The sequence below is a fragment of the Psammomys obesus genome, unplaced genomic scaffold (assembly GCF_907164565.1).
Source record: "Psammomys obesus unplaced genomic scaffold, mPsaObe1.curated_primary_1811, whole genome shotgun sequence".
NCBI classification, from domain to species: domain Eukaryota; kingdom Metazoa; phylum Chordata; class Mammalia; order Rodentia; family Muridae; genus Psammomys; species Psammomys obesus.
This window is the reverse complement of record NW_026589447.1, coordinates 2426128-2449123: the sequence shown is the minus strand read 5'-3', so window position 1 is coordinate 2449123 and position 22996 is coordinate 2426128. Positions and strand designations below refer to the sequence as shown.

The 22996-nt window shown below is 47.1% G+C and overlaps 1 protein-coding gene and 1 pseudogene across 2 annotated transcripts in view; both read left to right on the top strand.

The window, feature by feature from the left end:
• The window catches only part of Stard8 (StAR related lipid transfer domain containing 8), a 32310-nt gene extending 11965 nt beyond the window's left edge, over positions 1–20345 (top strand). Inside the window, exons 2-14 of one of the 2 annotated variants that reach the window (XM_055605067.1) lie at positions 6536–6607; positions 9348–9429; positions 10409–10472; positions 11642–13032; positions 13846–14019; positions 14744–14903; positions 15348–15546; positions 15945–16155; positions 16434–16548; positions 17607–17831; positions 18781–18998; positions 19105–19281; positions 19449–20345. In XM_055605067.1, the coding sequence (XP_055461042.1) occupies positions 10416–10472; positions 11642–13032; positions 13846–14019; positions 14744–14903; positions 15348–15546; positions 15945–16155; positions 16434–16548; positions 17607–17831; positions 18781–18998; positions 19105–19281; positions 19449–19566 (3045 nt within the window). In that variant the 5' untranslated portion in view covers positions 6536–6607; positions 9348–9429; positions 10409–10415 and the 3' untranslated portion in view covers positions 19567–20345. Of the gene's footprint in view, positions 1–6535; positions 6608–9347; positions 9430–10408; positions 10473–11641; positions 13033–13845; positions 14020–14743; positions 14904–15347; positions 15547–15944; positions 16156–16433; positions 16549–17606; positions 17832–18780; positions 18999–19104; positions 19282–19448 lie in introns of those variants that run through there. The other variant, XM_055605066.1, reaches the window with a different exon arrangement.
• A 598-nt stretch (positions 20346–20943) lies between these two features.
• LOC129675000 (ER membrane protein complex subunit 7-like) lies at positions 20944–22702 on the top strand (annotated as a pseudogene).
• Positions 22703–22996: the final 294 nt, after the last annotated feature.

Below are 22996 nucleotides of genomic sequence, written 5' to 3'. Positions count from 1 at the left end.
TATATATATATATATATATATATATATATATATATATATATATATAACTCCATTCCAGAGTTGCCACCTCTCTGGATGACCCATAAAGTCAAGGGGTCACCAGTGACAGAGGTATGTATTCTTTACCTCACCACCAGAACATGTCTCAAAGTATATACGGCTGCCTGAGGCATCTGAGGCCCTCCTGGCAAGACTGAATATCTCAGTCCCCCATCCCCCCAGAATCTAGTTGGGATGACCCAACATGTCTCCAGACATTGTCAGATAGGAAAGGGAATTTGTCCCTGGATGAGAATCCATTCTGTAGGGACTCCTTTTTGCCCTGTGAGCAGGTGCATACATGAAATGTCAGAGGAGAGACACATTAGAGGGTCTGCACATGCACACCAGCTAGCCAAAAACTTTAGTGGCTTGAGAGATTGCTACTGCCTGCTTCCATATAGTCTCCCTAGGCTGTTTGCTTTATGGGTACTTCATCTGTTACAGGAAGATTCCAAAACTATTGCTCGCGTGGGCCCTGGTGCTTGGAATCCAGCTGTAGCTCTGGCTGAGACTTGGGCTAGCATCTGAACAGCTGCAACAGCCCCCTCCTTCTGCCCTGCGACCTAGCAAGCAGGAGGCCAGCCAGTGTCTAGTACTGCCAAAGTAGGCCAGTTGAAATACTGTGGCCCTTGCTGTCGTGCCCCTCCAGTGAGGTTTGGAATGTGGGATGGGAGCTATTTTGGTCTTGTCTCCCTTCCTCCCTGTGCCTCCTTCCTGCCAAAATTGAATTCGAGTGGCAATTTCAGCTAAGAGCAGCAATAGCAGGAAGTGCCTCTGGATTTGTTGGGTCTTCCAGTAGGCAGGGAATTACGTACCCTCTTCCACATCATGGTCAAGAAGGGAAGTTTCAGTGGCCCCAGAATACCCAATAGTTCAGTGAAAACCCCTTTTTTCTGTCATAGAGAGATAGGAAAATCACCTGTCACAGCATTTCTTTCAGGGATGCTGTCAGTTCTAAGAGTCACATTCCCGTGCCAGACTCAGAGGCTAGGTGGGTAAACTGTGTCCATATGAAGGACACAAAAGAAGTTGAAGCTGGTCATAAGCAGTTGGGGACGGTGACAAGGATGGTAGCATCTGAGCTAGAAAGTCCCCTCCCAATGCCATTCTGTCTTGAAAGGGCTCCTCTCTAGAGGTGGGGAGTGAAAACAGGAAATGGACTTTGGATCGGCCAAGAGGAATGAACTGAGAAACTTTTAGGCAGAACTTAGCATCCCCTAGTTGCAGTGACAGGGTCTGTCGTGGTGTGTTGCTCCATTGCCTGCCTCCCTCTCCTAGCCCAGCACAAGGTCTCAGCTTAGCTTCACACTGCCTACTCTATGGAACATTGTCCCATAGACAGTAGTATCCCAGTAGCTTTGGAATTTTCCTCCTGTTCACATTAAAAGTGGAAAAGACCAGATCTTGCTTGTGAGGCATCTAACCTATGACAAGGGCCATGGGGAAAATAGGAAGCTAATAAGCAAGGTAAAGGAGACCACTGTGTTTGCTGAAAGAGAGGAACACTCAACTAATGGTTTCAGTGGATTTCATAAGCACCCACAGACTCCTTCCCTCTCCCCACCATAGGCACTCATATTAGTGTTGGTTGTACTCTCTTGCCCATACCCTTAAGGCCTGGAGCAAACTTCAGCTACTGGCTTAGAATGGGCCTGATTCTGGGCTTTGGAGAATATATTTCCAGGTCTCTCTCTCTCTCTCTGTGTGTGTGTGTCTCTGTCTCTCTCTCTCTTTCTGTATGTGTCTCTCTATGCGTATGTGTCTAGTTCATTGGCCAAGACTGTTAGGGCAGTAGTTCTCTATCTTTCCTGCAGTTTAGGACCTCCTGTAGAACTCATAGAAGCAACGAAATGAATGAAAACCAACTTTATCCCAAGAGATTCTAATTTAATTAGTCATGAGTAGGGCCAGGGTACTGGCACATTCTCCCCGGGAGCTAATGCATACCTACAGTAGAAGCTGAGGGAGAAATGACAGATTCAAGAGCAGTAAGTAACAAGAGACATTTTCATGGCAATCCTTGTGACATTTATTCATTTTCTGCTTTGGGCCTTTTGGGTCTTACTGGTTCCAAGGTCTGAGATGAACCTCCCTCCTCCCCTTTTTTTTTTTTTTTTTTTAGTTAAGAAAGAGAAGGATAAACCTGGAGCCTGTGCATCTCTTTCACAGCCCATTGAGTACCTATAGACAAAAGGACTTAAATTTAGCACACATAAACATGTGAAGAGGGGTACCCATTCCTGGACTAAGGTTCATTCTGTTGCCTGAGTGAAGCCTTACTTATCTCTTGCAGGATAGTTGCCCAGTGCCTTATCTCTTCCTCCTGACTATCTCTTCTCATCTCCCTGGAACAAACATAGGACCTCTATGTGACTTAAAGTCTTATGAGGTTGCAAAAGTTCAGGTAGCCTTAACCAAACTAGCCCTCTGTAATGATAACTTTTATTTGTCACATTTAAAACCAGCGAAGGAAGACTGTTGGTGTGTGGCTCAGCTGCAGAGTGCTTGCCTAGCCTGGAAAAATGGGGCCCTGGATTCTACCTCCAGCACAAAAACAAATAGAAAGAGGAGGGGGAGGAGAGGAGGAAGAGAAGGAAGAGATAAAGAAAGAGAACCACCACCAAAGGTTACCATTTGTATGGTAACCAAGGAACTAAGCAGGAGAGTCTTTAATCCCCATTGTAAAAATGTGGCAACCATAATTTAGAGAAGGAAGCTAGTTGCTCAAGATGATTTAAGCAGTAAGCAGGAGACCTGGCTTGATTAGAATGTTTTCCTCAATTTACTTGGCATTACCCTCTTAGATAGATATTGATTTTTTTTTCCTGAATGTATGAAATGTGCCCATGTTCATAGAATGTGTGTTACAGGACTCCTGCTTTTCACATTGGTCCTTCCTCTGGGGGGGAAAAAAAAAGCTCTGTGCTAAGATTTGTGGTATGTGACTTATATACAGGTAGGTGCATATATATTTTCATTGGCTTCTGAAGTCTTGTGCTATACTGCTCTGTAGTACCACCCTCCTTTTTCTGATACTCTCTACAGGAGAATTGTGGGTACAGCTGTGAGGCCTGATTCTTGTGCGGAGCTTCATCTTACTTACCCTGTGCCCTGACTCTTAAGCTTGTATCAGCTAGGCACCTCCCCAGGAAGAGAGTCTGAGCTTTAATATAGATGGGATCCAGTTTGTGCTAGCTAAATGCTGTTACTGACCAGCCCTGGCTTTGGCCAGAGCACCAGCTGCAGAATCCAGTGCTTGAAACTGGTGGCAGTCTTGCCATGCAATCTGCACATCTGGACACAGAGGTCAGGGCCAGGGGCTACAGACATTCCTGCTTCACTCGCCTCGGCCTGCCCAGTGTCACTCTTCCTGCTGGGCACATAAGCCAGTTCTCAGTCTGGGCTGTGCTAGTTTCAGCCTCAGATGAATTGACCTTAATGTAGGTGTGGGCGGGGTCACTTCTGGCCTAACCTGACAGGCTGGGACATGTTAGATGGCAAAGTACTTTAGCTCACCCCTTAATCATCAAGACATATGTCCCTGACTGTTCCATCTGAGAGGGAGCCTCAGGGCCTCTAGGCCTTCCTGAGATGCTGTATTGTCAGAAGTCAGTGTCCCTGACCTCTTGCTCGGTAATAACCCATTACATTCTCTGGATTCCTGCTACAGAGGGCTGCTGAGGAATTCAGTCCTGAGACCTACCCCAAACTCCTTCGCTTCTTTCCTTTGTCTTGCAGCTCTTCTAAAGTTTCTGGTTCTTGATCTCACTTCCCTGGGCCATTTGGCTCCAATTCTTAGATTGATGGGACTCATTGCTCAGACACAAAAGCACATGTCAGCCAGGCTACTCTCCAGTTCCCCCTTTTATTTAGGACTTTCAAAACCAGACCTGGGAAAGAACACCATTAGTGAGTGCTCGGCGGAATGTGCCGATGTTTTTTCTCTTTCCTAGTGTTTCGCTTAATGCTCCTTCTAGTGGAGGCACAAGAGAGATTATGTAATTTGCACAGTCAAAGATTTTGAGACTGGAAACTTCAGGATTTGAACATAGGCTTGTGATTTCACTAAACAAGAAGGAGGAGCCAAAATATTATTTTTTTCTTCAGAACTTAGAATTGGTAACTTGCTTGTCAGGAACTCAAGAGCTAGTAGTGTAATGTCATGAAAAAGAAGACCAAACATGGAATTACATGTTCAGCATTGTAGCTTCAGTTATGACAGTTAATTCTGGGTGACACTGGATATTCACTTTTTAAATTTTGTGTGTGCTCACACATTATAACTAAAAATTTATTGATACAAGGCTGGCAAGATGATGAGATCACATGAGTGCATGCATGTACACACACACACACACACACACAAATAAATAATAAATAAATGATGTGTTCCTGTCATGCAGACGACTAGTGACCATAGCAGACTTGATACTTTTTAGAGGTAGTCACTGTCTCCAAGTCACACTTCTCTGGAAAGTCTGACCTGGTCATTCTTTAGATTTTTCTTTTCGTTCCAGTAACAGGAAAGCAAAGCTGGTTGCCCTGCAGGATGCTCAGATAATAGAAATGCCTTCTTTTGTGGCTTTAGTGAGAAAAGAGGACAAGGGAGTGGTTGTGGATGACAGCTTTGTTGTCCTAATAGCCAAACAATATGCTTCAGATGCTTCCTTAATTGGTGTGCAGCCCCTTTCTCTTTCCCCTTCCACTGGCCCTGAACCACTGGCCTGGGGAGGTGAATCTTTTATTAGACCTGCATCTCCCCCTGTCAGACGAGATGAGGTACTGCTAGCAAGGCTCTGAGGAACTGCTGCTATCTGTTAAGAAGCTGCACACAGAGACATGTAGGTGCATACATGTGCCAAAACTCATGCATACACACAATCCCCCCGTACTGATCCTCATGGCTCATAGCCATGAGAAAACTTGATTGCGACCATATGTAGTGACAGCTACTACTGTGGTTGCTGAGCCAGTGCAGTGTTCTTGGAGAAATGTATAGATAGATACTCACCTCTGCCTTACCCATTTGCCCAGAACCTGCTAATACACCAAAAACTTGCCAGACATTCTCTTTTCCTCTGCACAATTCTCATCAGTGTGTGATCATTGGGGAACTTTTACTACTTTTTTTATACCTTCTACCTTCCCCTACTCTTCTCTCCATTGTCTACTTGCATTTCTGAAAGAGTGTTTTAAGAGTCCTTCTTCTTATCAATCCTGGCTGTCAGGATCTCCTCCTAGATTTTCTTGTAAGTGATCACTAAGATTACAGAGCTCTTTCTGTCTTGGAAAAATCCTAGCAGTCTCCTTAGAGTCCCTTGATCAGCAAGGCCACAACACATAAAGGAAATGTTGAGGGCAAGACTCCATGGTCAGAGCAGCTCTTCTGAGACCAGCAGCTTTCCCCTGCCAAGCCCACAATGCCACAGTCCATGTGTTGCAGGATCCCCCAGGCAGTACCTTGGTCATGCCTGCATGAGGAACAAAGTTCCAGAATTCTGCTGCTGGTGTTCAGCCTCCCTAGTGGCCAGCGTGGCTTCTTCTGTGGCTTCTCTCTGACTGTACATACGTCCACTTCTGTGCCAGGTACTCCCAGAGCTGAAGAGAAATACCAACCTAGCTATTACCCTCCAAGACCCCCACAGGCCAGCACTGTGGCTGCCTAAAGTTCAGTACTGGAGTGTTCCACAAATAGCCTGAGCCCATAAGGGTAGGTAAGTCTGGCCTGGGAAGCCACCTGGGGAAGGAAGACTGGACATTAATGAGTAGGTAGGAAGGAAAAGAACTGGGGAAATTGCTGCCACAAGGGCTGGCAGTCCAGAAAAGGGTCTGACTTAACTAAGTCTCCAGTCCCAGCAATGCCACTTTGCCAACTGTGCAGACTGTAAGCAAGTCTCCTCTTCCATATTTTTCACTCTCACCCCCTCCTCTCAGTGTCTCAAGTCCAGGTTGGCCTTGAACTCACAATCCTCCCACCTCCATCACCTAAGTGCTGGAATTATAAGCATGTCTTTTGTTTGGCTTAAGTCATTCCCTTTCTGAGTTACACTGAGGACAAGAGCCTTCTTTACAGGTGATTATGTGCTAAATGAGATTTACATTTCAGGGGATTTGATAGTGACAAATGAGGTAGTATTGTTGGACATTTCATATCTCCTAGCTGAATGATGGTATTCTGCCTAGGGCCTGGAAGATTGGCAATCTAGAAGTTTATGGTGGTGTTGTGTTTTGGTCTAGATCATGAGATGGGACAGTGGGAGGGATTTGGGACAGGAGGGATTTGGGAATGAGGTTCAGGAAAGCAGTGATTGACACAGGAAATGGAGCTTAGGGAGTAGAGGGTGTCCTCATTGGCCAGTCAAGTTGTGCCTTTCTTGCAATTCCTGAATCATCAGAAGTAGGTATGCTTGCCTACTGGGGATGAGGTAATATTCACCCAACACTCTGTTAACCCCATTTCTCTGCCTGTTTCTTTTCCTCTGTTCTGTTTTAGAAGCTGAGGCCAGAAAAGCATGTGAATGGCTTCGGGCAACAGGATTCCCTCAGTATGCTCAGCTTTTTGAAGGTAAAACCACTGAATTGCTTCCCCACCCTATTCCAAAACTTGCTTTCCCCTGCAGCTTTTCATCTGCAAAATGGAACATATGCTCACTGCAGCCACACAAAAACTATATATTCTGTATGTATAAACTGTATATTCTGATATGGATCAGCTTTGTGTAGAAACTTTCCTCCTGAAGCTCGGAACACTTCTCTATGAGATTGCTCTCATCGGCTTCCACCTCTGGTGCCAGCCACGTTTTAAAGGACCTCATCTTTCTCATCATGCAGCTGCTTTATGTCCCTCCTGAAGACAATATGAAGGAGGAATTGTGCATCCCAGTGGCTCAGTTTGGACCTCACTTTGCCCACAGCAATAACCTCATTTCTGTTTTTCCTTTATTACTCTTTATTTGTCTGGATTTTGTTCTTAGAGTTCTTGATGCCTATTTGTTCTTCACCTATTTTTCATTTACCCCTGCTGCCTGCTGGCTTTATTCTTTCTTTATCCTGTCAACCTCATCCATGACCTCCATGGCCATTTCCCAGCCCTCATCTTAGTCTTGTTTCTCAGTACTATTCAGTGCTGGGTAGCCATTCTTTTTTGTCTTATGAAATACCTCCACCTGCCTCTTTAGCTCTGGCTGATGCCCTCAGTCTATTGGCTGACTTTACTTCCTCTAATTGGCATCTAAATATTAGGATATCCCAGAGCTAGGCACAGACCCTTTGCTTTCCCCACCTTTCTTTGCTATGATCTCATTGATCTCTCTCGTGACAGCTGTGAATAGGTCTGCCCAGCTTTTCAAAGCTTCTGATTTATCTAATCAGCCACCAACTCAGTATCTTTACTCTGAGATCCAAGAGGTGCCACTGAAATTTGCCAAGCCTAAAAGAGCTCCTAAAGGTACAGCATCTACTATGTTGCTCAGGTTCTGTATATCCAGGAATTATCATGAATTCCCTTCTTCTCCATGGTTAAACATCTTACAAGTCTTTCTTCTTCCAGAAGGAATACATTTCTTAACACCTTCCCTGCTGGGTTTGCTGTCATCTACCACTGCTCTCCCAGAGTAGGGCACCGGGATCCTGCTTGACCTTTGCACTGCTATTTCACTTGCAAGACCTGTCCACAGCAGTGACTAAACGTGTGACTCATATGCTTTGATAGGTGAACGAAGTGCAAACCCTGTGCTCTGGCTGACCACTGCACTCCTCTGTTCACTACAGCCTGGCCTCCTTTCTACTCTCTGCTCCTACCCAGGTCTCTTCCGCAATAGAACCTTGCTATTCGTGTTGCTTCTGGGTGAAACTCTTTCTAGTTTCTCTGCTTAGCCAGATTTTTCTTAGCCTTCAGACAGTCTCTCTCTCTCTCTCTCTCTCTCTCTCTCCACTCTTTCTTCTCTCTCCTTTCTCTGTCTTTCTGTCTGTGTTTGGTTTCTGTGTCTCTGTGTCTCTGTCTGTCTCTGTCTCTCTCTCTCTCCCCCTTGCTCAAGAAAGGCTTGGGCTGCTTCCATCTGATCAAGTAGCCACACCTCCACCAGGCTCTATTTGCCCTGTCACCCTACTCAGGTTTTTCGTGGCCTTTGTGTTATCTTGAATATTGCTTATTGCCTGATTTCTATGTGAGTGTAAACTCCCGGAAGGCAAAGACCCTAGGTTTGTGCTTTTCACTACTACATTACACAGTGCTTGGCATGAACTGGTATCAGTATCAGTTGATTGAGTAAATGTGTAAATGTATTTATCTCTCTCCCCTTTCTCCCTTTTTTCCTACCTCTTCTTGTCCTGAGTCCTGGGGAGAAGGCTCCCAATGCTCTGGATAGACATTGTATGCTGTCCTATCTTCCTCTGTTCCCTCCCTTCACCCTATAATTTGCCTTAGGCTGGCAGGAGGTCCCCGGTCTGAAAGCCCAGAATTAAAAAAGAAAGAGAAGAACTCAAGTTGGTTCTTGGCAGCTATTGAAAGTCTCAGGCTTATTTTCTGGACCTGGACCTTCATTACTGGCTGCTTCATTTCAGCTCAGGACTCTAAGACATTCTCCGGATTTTCACTCAACTACCAACTCTGACCTCACTAGATTTTCTCTGGCTTACTAGCTTTCTTTCTCCATGACACAATACCTAAGATAAACAACTTAAAAGGTGGGACAATTTATTTGGCCCGTGGTTTCCATCAAGGGATGCTTGGCCTTGTTGCTTTGGGACTGTTGCCAGGCAGAAGATCGTGGTGGAAATGTGGAATGGAGAAAACTTCATGCCTCAGGATAGATTAGGAAGAGAAGGTTAGGAGGCATAGTGTGGACAGGGGCAAGGTTCTGATACCCATTCAATGACTCACCTCTTTCCACTGGGCCCTGCTTCTTAAAGGCACCTCCTAGGTACCTCTAGCTGAGGACTTAAGCCTTTAAGCCATGCCTTAGATTCTAAGGCATGGTTCTCAAGTTCTAAGTGCCTCTCAGCCTTACTAATGCTGCGACCTTTTAATACAGCTTCTCATGTTGTACATAAAATTATTTTCGTTGCTACTTCACAATTGTAATTTTGCTACTGTTTGGAATATCTGATATGCAACCCCTGTGGGTCTAAGGTCTAAGGTTTAGAGAGACCTTAAGAGCCATGCTCTCTCACCCCTATTTTATCCCTAGATTTTCCTTCTGTTGTGGCCCTGGCCTTCTTGCTTCATTTCTTCCTGCAGTTCAAGGGTAGCTGGGGCCATTTCTGATCCCATGCCAGACTCATCTTTGCTTCTTTCCACCACACAGAAGGTGTGTTCCCCCTGGATATTGGCTCTGTGAAGAAGGACTACAATTTTCTGGACCAGGACTCTCTGGGGGCCCTGTGCAGGTAGGGGGCTGAGGGCCAGACTTAGGAAGAAGTCTTAAGCCCAGTTTTGTGCTTCTTCGTAGAAAAGATAACCCCCTGTACCTTCTATTAGTGTAGCGCATAATTTATTAATGAGTCTCATTTTCTGCAATCACATTGCTCACTATGGTTACTGTGCCTGTTACATCCTCCTCTACCACACTCACTGTAGCTAGAAGATCCAGATCTGGTCTTGATTCACATTCCTCAAAGCATGTCTTAGATTCAGACTCTTTCTACCTAAACCAGTTTCCTAAGGCTAAACCATGATTTTTCCTTGAATTTATTAAAGTCACCTCACTGTATTCTGCTCACTATATGTTAGCCCCTGTAGTCTGCTCCTCTTCTTCCACAAAGCCATCCTCTCTACAGCCACCAGAATCACCATTTAAAAACCCCAGGTGGGAGCTCTCTTCTGTTTAAAATCTGCCACTGCCTATATGCAAAAATACAAATCCTTTTCAGCATGACACATTTGCCATCCTTCTTTTGACCTCCCTAAGCTTTGATCACACCCTCTCCCACTTGTTTCTTTGTTGACTGACTGCGGCCTTCCTTCTTTACCATGTCACAGGCTCCTGTAGAAGTCTGGAATCGCTGTCTCTGCTTCTCTTATTTTTAGAACCCCCACCTCTGCTTTCCAGGAAGCCTTCTTTGACTGTATCCTATCTCTCCCTGAAAGTTCTGGGTCTTATCCTCTGTGTCTGCTGTGCTTTCTGCATGATCTCTTCTTGAACCTATCCCATTTGTAGTGGTTTATTTCTGTATCTCTCAGCACTGGGAGGAAAGATGCTTTGATTTTCCCAGCATCCTACTTAAGACATCATGGATATTCAGCTTGGAAGAGTTCTGACCCCTTGGCAATGGGAAATGGTGGATGGCATCCTAAATGTGCCTTGGTAAGCTATCTCAGGAGCTGGGGAATTGGGAACCTTGGGTGAACATGTACTTTATGTTGCAGGAGGCTGATGACCTTGAACAACTGTGCTTCGATGAAGCTTGAGGTTCATTTTCAATGCAAGCAGGTGAATCCTGGCAAGGGGTGAGGTCTGTGGTCTCCCGGTATCTGGGAAAATCCTGGGAAATGCACTTGTGAACAAGATCCCTTATCCAAGGAGTTCAGGGTCTCTAGCTTGGAAGTGGTGGAATACAGGGACCTCCTATACTGCAGGTCCTATGGAGTCTCTTAGGGTTTTGGTTTGTCTCACCTATAGGAGCATGTGAGAGCAAGTACCCTGGCTCATGCCTGGCTTTACTTCTTACTCAAACCACCTCACCCTTCTGGTTTTTTTTTTTTTTTTGTTAATAACTTGATCTAGTGATGACCTTCCTAGGAGAAAGCCCATTTACCTTCACTACTTTATCACAGCTAAAATTCTTTGAATAAGAGAAAGGGACAAGGCAATATGGTAGAAAGGTCATTGCCTCAATAATCTTAAAAGTCAGGATCACAACAGCCTTACCTCCATAAGATCTTATTCCCCTGACCCCTAGCCTCATTTTCCCCATCACTACAATGAGTCAGGAGATTGGATTGATAGCTGTCTAAGGCCTTTCCAACTAAGGCCTCTTTGTATAGATCTTTGAACGTAAGCCCCATGACCTTATTGTTTCTAGGGGACAAGTTTTGTCAGTTTCCTCTGGAGATTTCCCCACCAGAGGCCTGAAGTCAGTTAAGGTAGCAAATTCACAAAGCACTGGCCTGGGGACACTTCTGCCACTGACTACTAAGTGCCCTTTGGCAATCTTCAACTCCTGCCTGGGTGTTTCCTCAATTTACCAAGGAGAAAATGAATTAGGAAATCTAAAACTCCCCACACTTAGGTACCATAATTTTAACGTAAGACTACACCCTGTAAACATTTAAGAATCTCTGTTATTGGTGTAACCATGACAGCAAATGACCTCGGGCAAATGTCTTCTGATTTGTGTCACTTTCCCTTTCTGTGAAATGGCGGGAGTGGGGATAGTCATCTAATTATAGATGACTGTCACCATGTGTCTAGGCTTCATCTGTGATTCCTAGTTTCCTACAGTACTCATAGAGCCAGCTTTACATTCCTCGTCCATGTCCTCTACCAGAAAGCAAAGCTCTTCACCACGCCCTAACCCAAAGCATTTGGAGGCAGAGTAGGGCACATGCTGGTACTTGTCCATTGGGCTTCTGTGACCCCTCCCTATGATGCCTTCCCAGGATGAAGACTCAGAAGAGGAGGAACAATGCACCATCAGCAGCCACTGGGCTTTTGAGCAGGAAAGCAAGTGTGGGTCTCCCATGGGCTCTTCTGCCCTGTTGGCCCCACCAAGCCCTAGCCTCCTGGGGACCTCAAGCTGTGAAAGCGTCCTCACAGAGCTTAGTGCTGCCTCCCTGCCAGCCATCTCTGTGAGCCTTTCACCTGAGTCAACAGACCTGTCCCTGTTAGGTCGTGTCCCCAGCCCAAGTAACCAACCCTTCCTTAGTCCCACCCAGGGCCAGGAGGGTTCCCAAGACAAAGTAAAGAAGCATTATTCCCGAAGCTTCCTCAAGCACCTCGAATCTCTGAGGAGGAAGGAAAAGGGTGATAGTCATCAAACAGAAACCGAGCAACACCTGGCCACCTCAGGAAAGGCCACCAAAGCTTCATCTTTACGCAGTTGCCATGGTTTCCTTTCAGCTGGATTTTACAGGGCCAAGAACAGGGCCACCACTTCAGCCAGAGCCAGAGATGGTGAGACTCAGAAGGCCTGGAAGGCTTGGCCTGTAGCCACATTCCGGCATCATCAGCCTAATCGCTGGCATGACTACCTGGTGCACGTGCCCCGGGACCATAAACCAGGCACATTTCCTCGTTCCCTATCCATTGAAAGCCTTTGTCCAGATGATGGACATCACCTGGCAGATTGGCAGCCAGGTAGGTGCTGGGGCTATGAAGGGCGCCGGGGCTCCTGTGGTTCCACAGGCAGCCATGCCAGCACTTATGACAATTTGCCTGAGCTGTGCCCAGCTGAGCCTATACAAGCTGAAGCTGAAGAAGAGGAGAGTGAAAGCAGGTATGCCCATTTAGATGACATCTTGGAGCGTGTGTGGGGGCTCCAGCAGCAAGTAGAGCTCTGGTCTCAGAGCATGTACCCAGACCTGAGACCTGGAGACAAGGAGGAGGAAGAAGAAGTAGAGGAGGAAGCTACTTCATCAGTGGAAATAGCAACAGCTGAGGTGGAAGGCCAGTATGAAGATGTATCCCAGGCAGAGTCTCAAGTCCACAGAGAATTCCCAGCCCAAGTCAAGGAGGAAGTCCAGCTGATAGTCTTGGCTCAGGACCCAACTGTGGTTGAACCATTGGTACAGGCTGAGGCTAAGGCTCCAGCCCAGGCCAAGGATCATGAGCAAGAAGCAAACTCAGCTGCAGAGCCCACTTCTGTCTCCAGCCTGTCTGTGGAAGAAGGGCGTTCCATTTCTGACACTGCAGTTTCCTCCAGTGAACTTGACAGTAGTGGCAACTCCATGAATGAGGCTGAAGCTGCAGAAGCCCTTGCAGGACTTCAGGCATCAGTGCCCCATGAACGACGTGATTCAGGTGTTGGGGCCTCACTTACCAGACCTTGCAGGTGGGAGTTTGGGGTAGGGATGGGGGTGGGGTCTCTTCCCAGTCTCTACCTTCTGTATTCTGTACTTTCCTAGTCATAAAGATTATGAGGCAGATTATTTTTTTTTGGGGGGGGGTGCTGTTATTCAGGAGACCATTTCCAGGCAGCCAGTCCCAAGAGAAAAGGAGACCAAGTTTAAGAATCTGGAGTTCTGAATGTTCAGAATAGGATCTAACCCTGGTGTGGCCTCGAAAGAGTGGTGTCTTTTCTGGACTTGGTTTTCTTTTCTTTTTATTCATCTTTAAGTTGTGAGTCTTTATTGGTCAAGATCATTATTTTTTTGCATTTTTTTATTTTATTAATTACACTTTATTCATTTTGTATCCCCCCATAAGCCCCTCCCTCCTCCCCTCCTGATCCCACCCTCCCTCCCCTTTCTGCATGCATGCCACTCCCTATGGACTTGATTTTCTTATCTTAGAAGCAAAGGCGTTAGAGGTGGCATCTGCCACTCAGGTTTGATGACGAGAGTTTCTTGCCACAGTTGCCTTGGAATGGATGGAGACTGGCACTGCCTTTTGGGATTAAATGGCTCTGAATTTGGTGCCACCCTCTATGAGAGTTTCTTGAACCCAGGGAGACCCAAAAGCTGAACTCAGGCTTTTGCAATCCCATAACCCCATAGTAGCTATGTGCTCGACATGTTCCAGTTTCCCTATTATCTCCTTTTCAGATGGTAGGGGCTGGCCAATAAAAAATGACCAGAAGGACATAACCTTTTTCTAAGGCTTAGCAAACCTATGTCTCTGGTGCTCTCTGCCCCTCCCCCATCAGGAAACTCCGTTGGCACAGCTTCCAGAACTCCCACCGACCTAGCCTCAACTCAGAATCACTGGAGATCAACCGGCAGTTTGCAGGCCAGATCAGCTTGCTTCACAAGGGCTCCCTGCTGCGGCTCACTGGCTTCATGGAGAAGTACACTGTGCCCCACAAACAGGCCTGGGTATGGTGAGTGTCTCCTGAGCCATGTATGACAGGCACTACCTACTTTGGTAGATTCTATGCCCTGGGAGCACAGGACAGAGGCAGGAAAAATGGCAGACTGAGCCCAGAGGCCAGTGGAATGGTACTGTTCCAGGAGGCTAGAGGGCCTGTGTAAGGATAGATGTGGTCTGGAAATCCCCAGGTCCTCCAGCTGTCTTTTTTCCTTTCCAGCTTTCATGCTGCCATCAGTGAGGTTGTCCTAAAATACACTTTGGTTGTCGTGCATCGAGTAAATAAACAGCCTTGTGGCTTCCCATTGTCCACATTCTTTTCTGTCATGATCCTCTCATGTTCTGGGGTAGCCTCATCCTTCTGGCCCTTTAGTCACCTGTTTTCAAGCAGTGTCATCCTGACAGCCTGTGGGACTAGTTGCCTTTCTCTCTGTGCTTTCATTCATGTTGTCCTTTCTGCCTGGAGTGCCTTATTCCTGTTGTGGGACAAGACCACTCTGTCCTGCAGGAGTCCGCTGAGTAACCACCTCCTCTCTGTAGGCCTCTTTGACCTCAAGACCTACTACTGGCCACACTAATTTACTGATGAGGGCTCCTCTGTCACTGTGGCTTCTGAAGGTTGAGGCTAAACCATTGAATGTGGTTTCTGAGGGCATAATATCTCCTCCCACTTCTAGGCAATAGGTAGCCTTCAAAGTGAGTTTTCTCTTCCTCGTTGCTTGTTCACCCCCAAACAGGTCAATGCCCAAGTTTATGAAAAGGAACAAGACCCCAGACTACCGGGGACATCATGTATTTGGAGTGCCACCCCTCATCCATGTGCAGCGCACAGGCCAGCCTTTGCCCCAGAGCATTCAGCAAGCCATGCGCTATCTACGGAGTCAGTGCTTAGACCAGGTGAGTCCTCCTCAGGGAGCCTGCAGCCAAGTGGTGCTGAGAGGTGAGGAAGGCCCAAGGCCTACTGCTCTGCCCTTCCTCTTGGGTTAGGCTATTTGCAAGGCTCAGCAGGGATGACACCAAAGCGCCTTTCCTTTCTTTATTACTGGAGCCTTCTGCGCACTTTGGGGTCAGCTCCTTTCTGTCTCAGTCTTTGCAGTCTTTCTAGTCTCCGAGCCTGTCTTAGTCTAAGGCCACCTGCTCATCCTTATCTCCATGACAGCCATCTTTCTCTTCAGCACCAGGCTGTAAACAACTTTCACTCTGGACTTGCTGAACCCATCAGGAAACCTGCCAAGCTTCCCAGTCTCCAATGCTAAGCAGCTGACACCCCATTTCTGGGCTGCCCTCACAGTCTCCCTTTTCCACTGTATATCACCTTATTCCTTCCTCTCAATGGGTCAGGTGGGCATCTTCCGCAAATCTGGGGTCAAGTCCAGGATTCAGAGCCTGCGCCAAATGAATGAGACCTCCCCTGACAACGTCTGCTATGAGGGCCAGTCAGCATACGATGTGGCTGATCTCCTGAAGCAGTATTTCAGGGACCTGCCTGAGCCCATTTTTACCAGCAAGCTTACCACCACTTTTCTACAAATCTACCAGCGTAAGTCACTTGCACGCCTTCTTATTAACCTGTCCTACACTCAGCCTGCCTGATCCTGAGGACTCATGGGAAATGAACCTGGCAGCTGGCCACATGAGCTCATAGAACCATTTACTCTCTGGATTTGAAAAGGCACTTGGAGAGGCACCACATTCCCTCAAACCCTCAAACCCTCAAACCCACTTTTGGTAGGATAGACTGAGGCCCTGAGGAAAGGATTTTCCCATTGGCTGTGCTGAATATTAGAGCAGTGCTAGATCTAGCCACCAGTGATGTTCCAGAGCACATCTCACCGTTTTCTTTGTAGACTGTCAGGCCTTATGCATTCTGGAAAACAGGAAAAAGCTGGTGTTTCTGGAGAAAAAAAAAAAAGTCCTTCTGCTTTTCCTGTCTTACAGTCCTCCCCAAAGAACAGTGGTTGGCGGCAACGCAAGCTGCCACATTGCTGCTCCCTGATGAGAACCGAGAAGTGCTACAGACCCTGCTCTACTTCCTAAGTGACATCGCCTCTGCCGAGGAAAACCAGATGACAGCTGGCAACCTGGCAGTGTGCCTGGCACCCTCCATCTTCCACCTCAATGTCTCCAAGAAGGACAGCTCCTCACCCAGGTGAACTGGGTACAACATGCTGGTTCCAGTCTAGGAGAATTTGTCTCCATGGGACTTTTGGCCTTAGGGAACTACCAGTGCTGTTCTTGTCCTTACCCTAAGGGTTTTTAGCCTTAGCTACTGTGGAGCAGGCCTTTCCTAAAAGATATCGGATGATTTTATGGTCAAGACTGGCAAGCTGGCCTCCCAAGAACCAAGAGGCACTTGTCATCCACCTTGTCTTGTGACTTAGTGCCGTCTTGTTCTGTCCTTATCTCCCCCCCCCCCCCCAATCCCAGGATCAAGAGCAAATGCAGCCTGGTTGGCCGGCCAGGCCCCAGGGACCTGAGTGAGAACATGGCTGCCACCCAAGGCCTAACACACATGATCAGTGACTGCAAGAAACTTTTTCAGGTAAGTCAAGCAAGATTGTGGTACCTGATTATCAGAATTATGAGGCCTGACTTTTGGACTCTGTATCAGGATTCCCTAGAGCAGCAATTCTCAACCTGTGGGTCTTGACCCCTCTGGCAAATTTCTGTCTCCAAAAATACTGACATTATGATACATAACAGTAGCAAAAATATAGTCATGAAGTAGCAACAAAAATAATTTTATGGTTGGGGGGGGTTCATCCCAACATGAAGAGCTATATTAAAGGGTTGCAGCATTAGGAAGTTGAGAGCTACTGTGGTAGAGGAACAGAACTGATAGAATGAGTGTGTGTATGTGCACATCTGTGTGTGTGTGTGTGTAAGCGCTCGTGCATAAGTGTGTGCGTGCGCGCGCGCGCGCGCGCGCGCGCGTGTGTGTGTGTGTGTGTGTGTATGGGATTTATTAGAATGGCTTTAAAGACTGATTAGTCCAACAATGGCTGTCTCCCAATAGAAAGGCCAAGAATTCAGTAGTTGTTCAGTCCACAAGGCTGGTATTTGATCTATGTTGGAACCCTAAAATAGGTTCCAATACCAGTGAAGGAAAGCCTCAGCAACAGGAGAGATAAACTTGCCAGCAAGAGTGAGGGCAAGCAGGATAAAAACAAAAAGCTTCTTTTTAATGTGTCTTTTCATGTGGGCTGCCACCAGAAGGTGTGGCCCAGATTTAGGGTGGGTCTTCTGACCTTAAATGACCCAGATTAAAGTGTGTCTTCTTGCCTCAAAGGATCCAATAAAGAAAATCCTCCATAAGTGTGCTCAGCTGCTTGGTTTTGAGTTGCTTCCAGTTTTAGTCGAGTTGACAACCAACATGAGCCAGCACAGACCCCGAGCCAGGCAAAGAGCCCAGCTGGACATAAACCCCTTCTCCATTTCTTATCCACCTCACTGCAGTGTAGTAGCCATGCCTCTCCACTTGCTCTTAACACTGACATTTGTGGGGCACCCTGCTCCCTACAGCACCCACTCAGTGTGTGTGTGTGTGTGTGTGTGTGTGTGTGTGCGCGCGTGTGCGTGTCTGTGTGTGTGCCCTCCCAGGTGCCCCAGGATATGGTGGTGCAACTGTGTGGCTCATACAGTGCAGCTGAGCTCAGCCCTCCTGGCCCAGCCCTGGCTGAGCTGCGGCAGGCACAGGCTGCTGGGGTGAGTCTGAGCCTTTACATGGAGGAGAGTGTACAGGAGCTGCTTCGGGATGCTGCAGAACGCTTCAAGGGCTGGACCAATGTGCCGGGGCCCCAGCGCACGGAGCTGGCTTGTAGGAAGGTGAGCACCACACTCTTCATTTTGTTGTAGGTTGTGAGAGAGAACTAGGCTTATCCCATAGAGTTGCTCTGTCAGCCTCACTGGGCCTATGCTTCATACTTGGGCCATGATAGACAGCTGAACAAGTGTCTGAAGGAGTCAGGAACCATGTGAATCCAATACATCTCTCTAGAGGCACCTTCCTGAGTTCTGTCATAACACCACTTCAGACTCACTGCCATTATGATACAGCTCACTGAAATGCCTGGGTCTCTTCTGGTCCTGGACAGGCAAAGTCCCTTGCAATACGTGCTCTGTTTTTTTTTTTTTTTTTTTTGTTTGTTTGTGCTGTCCTGCTACCTGGAGTGATCTGCCTCCAAGTAAGACCTCTCCCAGGCCAAATTTGGATGCCACATCACAGCTTCCTCTAGCCAGTGCCTTCAGTCCAGGCCAGGGCTGGAGGTGGCTCCTAGGAGTGCCCCTCTGTTAGTAGCCTTGCTGTTCCTGGGATGTTGATCTTAAATGGCCTTGCAAGCCAGGCATTTCCTGTATATAGAATGATCATGACTAAACCCTCCCCCTGACGTTAAGGTAGAGAACTGGCAAAGATCCTGGCACATTTAAAATGCTTTGATGGCAAATCCATTAAAGATAATCACCTTCTTGTCTTCCCCCATCCAGAAATACCACATGCTATGCCCACCTTAGCATAGGCCCAGTAAGCATCTGAATGTGTGAGATCCATCTTTGTTTTATGCCTTAGAGCAAGCTGAGAAGCAGGCATGTAAAAAAGACAAAAAAGTAGGGGTGCTTGTCAGTTTATCTGGGTCTGGCTCTGGTCAGGTGTGGAGCCCAGTAGCCGCAGGGAAGGAGCCTCCAGGCCTTGCAGTCTGACTGACTCCTGGCCTGGCATGAATTTAGAGAGCTTTCACCCTGACAGTGTTTTTATACCCAGCCCTTTGGTTTGCAGGCACCAGATGGGCACCCACTTCAGATGTGGAAGGCATCCACAGAAGTGGCTGCCCCTCCAGCAGTGGTGCTGCATCGTGTCCTTCGGGAACGGGCCCTGTGGGATGAGGACCTACTGAGGGCCCAGGTGCTAGAAGCCCTCATGCCAGGGGTGGAGCTTTACCACTATGTCACTGACAGCATGGCACCCCATCCTTGCCGTGACTTTGTGGTGCTCAGGTGAGGACCTCCTGCTGCTGCCCGGCTGTGCTTCTGGGACTAGAAAGGTGGAGCAAGAGCTAGCAGCAGGGATCTGAACATGGCTTCTTGCCTCTCCATGTAACAGGATGTGGCGCTCAGACCTTCCTCGTGGTGGGTGCCTCCTTGTCTCCCAGTCCCTGGATCCTGAGCAACCAGTGCCAGAGTCTGGAGTGCGCGCCCTCATGCTTACCTCCCAGTACCTCATGGAGCCCTGTGGCCTGGGCCGTTCTCGCCTCACTCATATCTGCCGTGCTGACCTCAGGTACTATGACAGGGATGCCTGCCTCACCCCCTTGGCCCTGAGCCCCATACCCCCTGCCTCTACTCAGTGATACCTAGTGTGGGAGAAAGTTCCTTTTTTTTCTTTTCCCCAACAAAGGTCCCAGTGGAAACCCACCTTCTCATGTCTGCCTTCCTCTTCCTTCCCAGGGGCCGTTCTCCTGACTGGTACAACAAAGTCTTTGGGCACTTGTGTGCTATGGAAGTGGCAAAGATCCGGGACTCTTTCCCTATACTTCAGGCAGCTGGCCCTGAAACAAAGCTGTGAGCCTTAGGCTGACATTACCCAAGGCCCTGCCACCAAAGAAATGAGTGGGAATAAGAACTGAGATGCCCCTAGGGCAGAGCCAGGTCTAGGTGGCCCAGATGCCTGTCCTCTTACATCCTAATGCCACTCTGCACATACATAAAAGAAGAGGGTGTAGGTGTCCCCCCTCCACCCACTGTCATACCCTATACTACATTCTGTTCTCACAAGAGAAGAAAATCCTGTGAGTGGCAAGAAGACCGTTGCTGCCCACCCGACCAAGAAGACCCTACTGCATCTGGAGCCCCAGCAACTACCTACGGACAAGGGGAAAAAGGTGGAGAGTGATATGCAGCCTGGGCTCTCTGCCATAGCAAGAAGCCAGGCCATCTTGTTTGGTGCTAGAGTTCATTTGAGTTCGCCTTTGGGGCCAACACTGATCCTGAATACAGGTCTGGAGCAATTAATGGGGTACAGCACAGGGAAGCACAAACGACCACAATCCATTTTATTTATACATATGTGACGCTGACTTTTTTGAAGCAGATTGAGAGTGGCCCTATGGGCCCTTAGTAGGTAACACAACGAACTGGGATAGCTTGGGATATGAGGGTGGAGGACCTTTTTTTTCTCAAGCCCCAAGATACCCATTAACCATCATCCCCAGCTTTTTGACCCACACTTTAATCTACTACTCTCTAGAGTTGTGGGCAGCCTTTGACCACTCATGACTGTAGCTACAGGTAATTTAGCTCATTCCCACGACACAGGCCAGGCCAATGCTGGCAGTGGCAGCAAGATATACAGGTATACCCTCATGCCTATTGCCCATGGTGGTGGTCTATAAGAACAGTCCTTTCCTAGAGTAGACACCCTAGACAAAACACAGGGAAGAGCTTACCTTAGACATCCAGGCCTTGATCTCAGCCTGATCTGTCCCACCCAGTGGCTATGTTTGTTCAGATAGAAATCTAACTGCCATTCAGAGGCCAAGTGGTGCTTTCTTAGTCTTTGGATGAGTAAACTGGATTGTGGTGGGTTGCAGCCATCATTGTAATGTTAATCCTGTTTTTCTCTGTAGCTATAAATACTGTAGAGCCAAAATATATGTGTGTATGTTTATATACATATGTATATACCTATACATATACTCACATATCTGCATGCACACACAACTACTCCCCCTTGAGCAGATTTTAATCTCTAGGTGGGAGCAGGTCTGGAGGGCCTGGGCTAAAGCACTCCTGTTCTAATGAGAGAAGGGAAGTGAAGGACAGGCCACAGCAGTTCCCTCAGCAGAACAATAAAGCATGACTGGAGATATACACTGGCTCTGTAGATGCATTTTGCTGAGACAATGGGCTGGGGACTGGGGTTGCAACTCCCTTAGGTCACAGGTTATGAGCATTTACTTTGCCTCCTGCTGAGTCCCAACATATGGTGTCAGGATTTGAGGTAACCCCATAGGAAAAAGAAAAGACCTCTTGTCTTAGGAAGGTAGTTGGGAAGGCAGACAGAATTTGGAGAAACAAAGACTCAGACAAAAACTGGAAGCTCCATTCCATGACAAGGCTAGGGTGATGGATTTGAACATCAGCTTGACCATGAGCTCAGGAGTCCATTACAGCTCTGAGAATGGTTGTGACTGACTCAGATCGCTTTCATTGCACTCCTATGCATCCCAGGCAAAGCAAAGGTAGGAATACAGCCCTCAGAGGTTTGGGGGTCCTGTGCCACATACACAACTGCTGCTACTATCAGGAGATGTCCACAACTCAGAGTTACTCATGGCTGCTTCCGAGAGCCCAGGAAGTAGTAGGGTTGGCCACAGAGACTGTTTCGAGATAAAGGGGCATGCAGTTGTTTCAGGGGTGAAGCCTCAGGACTGGACCTCCGTGTACCTTATGTGAAGAGACAGAGAAGAGTATGTCGGCTTCCTCAAATAGGAGTTTTGTAGTTCATAATATTCCATATTCTTTTATGTAGGAGAAGTTATTTCTCCAGCTTACAAGTTTGATCCTGCCTGAGTTGGTATCACTTCAAAAGAAAACAAATTAGAGCAAGGTATGTGAATTGCATCAAAATGACAGAAGTGGTCAGACTATTCCATCCTCTCCAAATGAAATTTTCAGGTCCACCTTCTTCCTGTATTAGGACAGAATTGTAGGACTGGACAGACTAATGGACACCATAGTTATGATGATGTTTTTTTTTTTCCATTGTTGATATTTGTGCTTCTGCCAAAAGTGGCCAACACAAGTGTTCTCGAAATGAGACAGGACAGAGACTCATGAATGAATATGGTGAATTCCAAAACAAATTGCCCGATTCTGAGTTCACAACAAGACTCTTCAAAAATTTGGCAAATCTAGCAGCAACAACAGCTATTGCAGTAATATAGGCAAAAGTGGGGCAAACAAAAAGAAGGTAGTCAGGATCACAGCTGCAATCACAGAAACAAGGTGACACCATGTGACATGCAAGTCGGGGTTAAGCCACTATGATAAACTGAGTAATCCTGAAAGTCAATCTTATACAACTGTTGTCTATATTAACTTCTTAACACGTGTTTTGTACTTGGGACACAAGAAAACCCAGTTTTATCCTTTGTCTATATGAAGGCAATACTGATGTTACTGAAAATGACATTAGTAAATTATATGAAGTATAGTACACATTAAAAGAACTTCCAATCCAGGGGGAAAAAAACCTTCTAAGCTCCAAGGCACAGGTGAAAAGTAGTCATACAACTTAGATTTCTGAGCAATTTATGAATGGACAATTTCGCAAGCATCATAGAGTATGCTTAAGCAAGTCAACCAGAGCTATGACATCATTTAGGGCAGAATCTGATGGGAAAGTCAATCAATACGCAGCTTATTCCCAAGAGAAATGCTTGTTAAACGACACAGTTGTGTATTAGGCTTTGGAATCCTGTAAGCAGTTACGTTCACAAAGGAGTAATATTAGCCTGGGTGCGAAAGTCCTGCTGCCTGTCAGAGCTCAGCATCATCAGTTCCTGTGAATCATGTGAATCATGCTTTGTCCCATACTTGGATGCATGAGTGTTCAGGTGGGAATCCTTCAACCTGAATCAACCAACCACATCCATAAAGACTGGGATCCCCATGAAGTCATGTCTATCACTTTCATTAAACTTTCACTTCTACTTGTCAGTACATATCTTTGGATTTTCCTCATCAGTGCTTCATGGGACCTTGGAAAGGAGCCAGGTGGGCAGACAACTAGTCAGTGTCTGGCTTTTGGAGACACAGGAGGGTAGCTTTGGGCTGGGGGGTAGCATAAGAAGGTGTGGGCTTCCAGGACACATGTGCCTTATCTGTCAGGGAGACACTTACAGAGGATGGGGCAGGCTCCTGGAAGGAACAACAATCCTCCAGCATTCTCAAAGGGGTCTCTGATGCCCTCAGCTGAATGCCAGGGTAGAGGG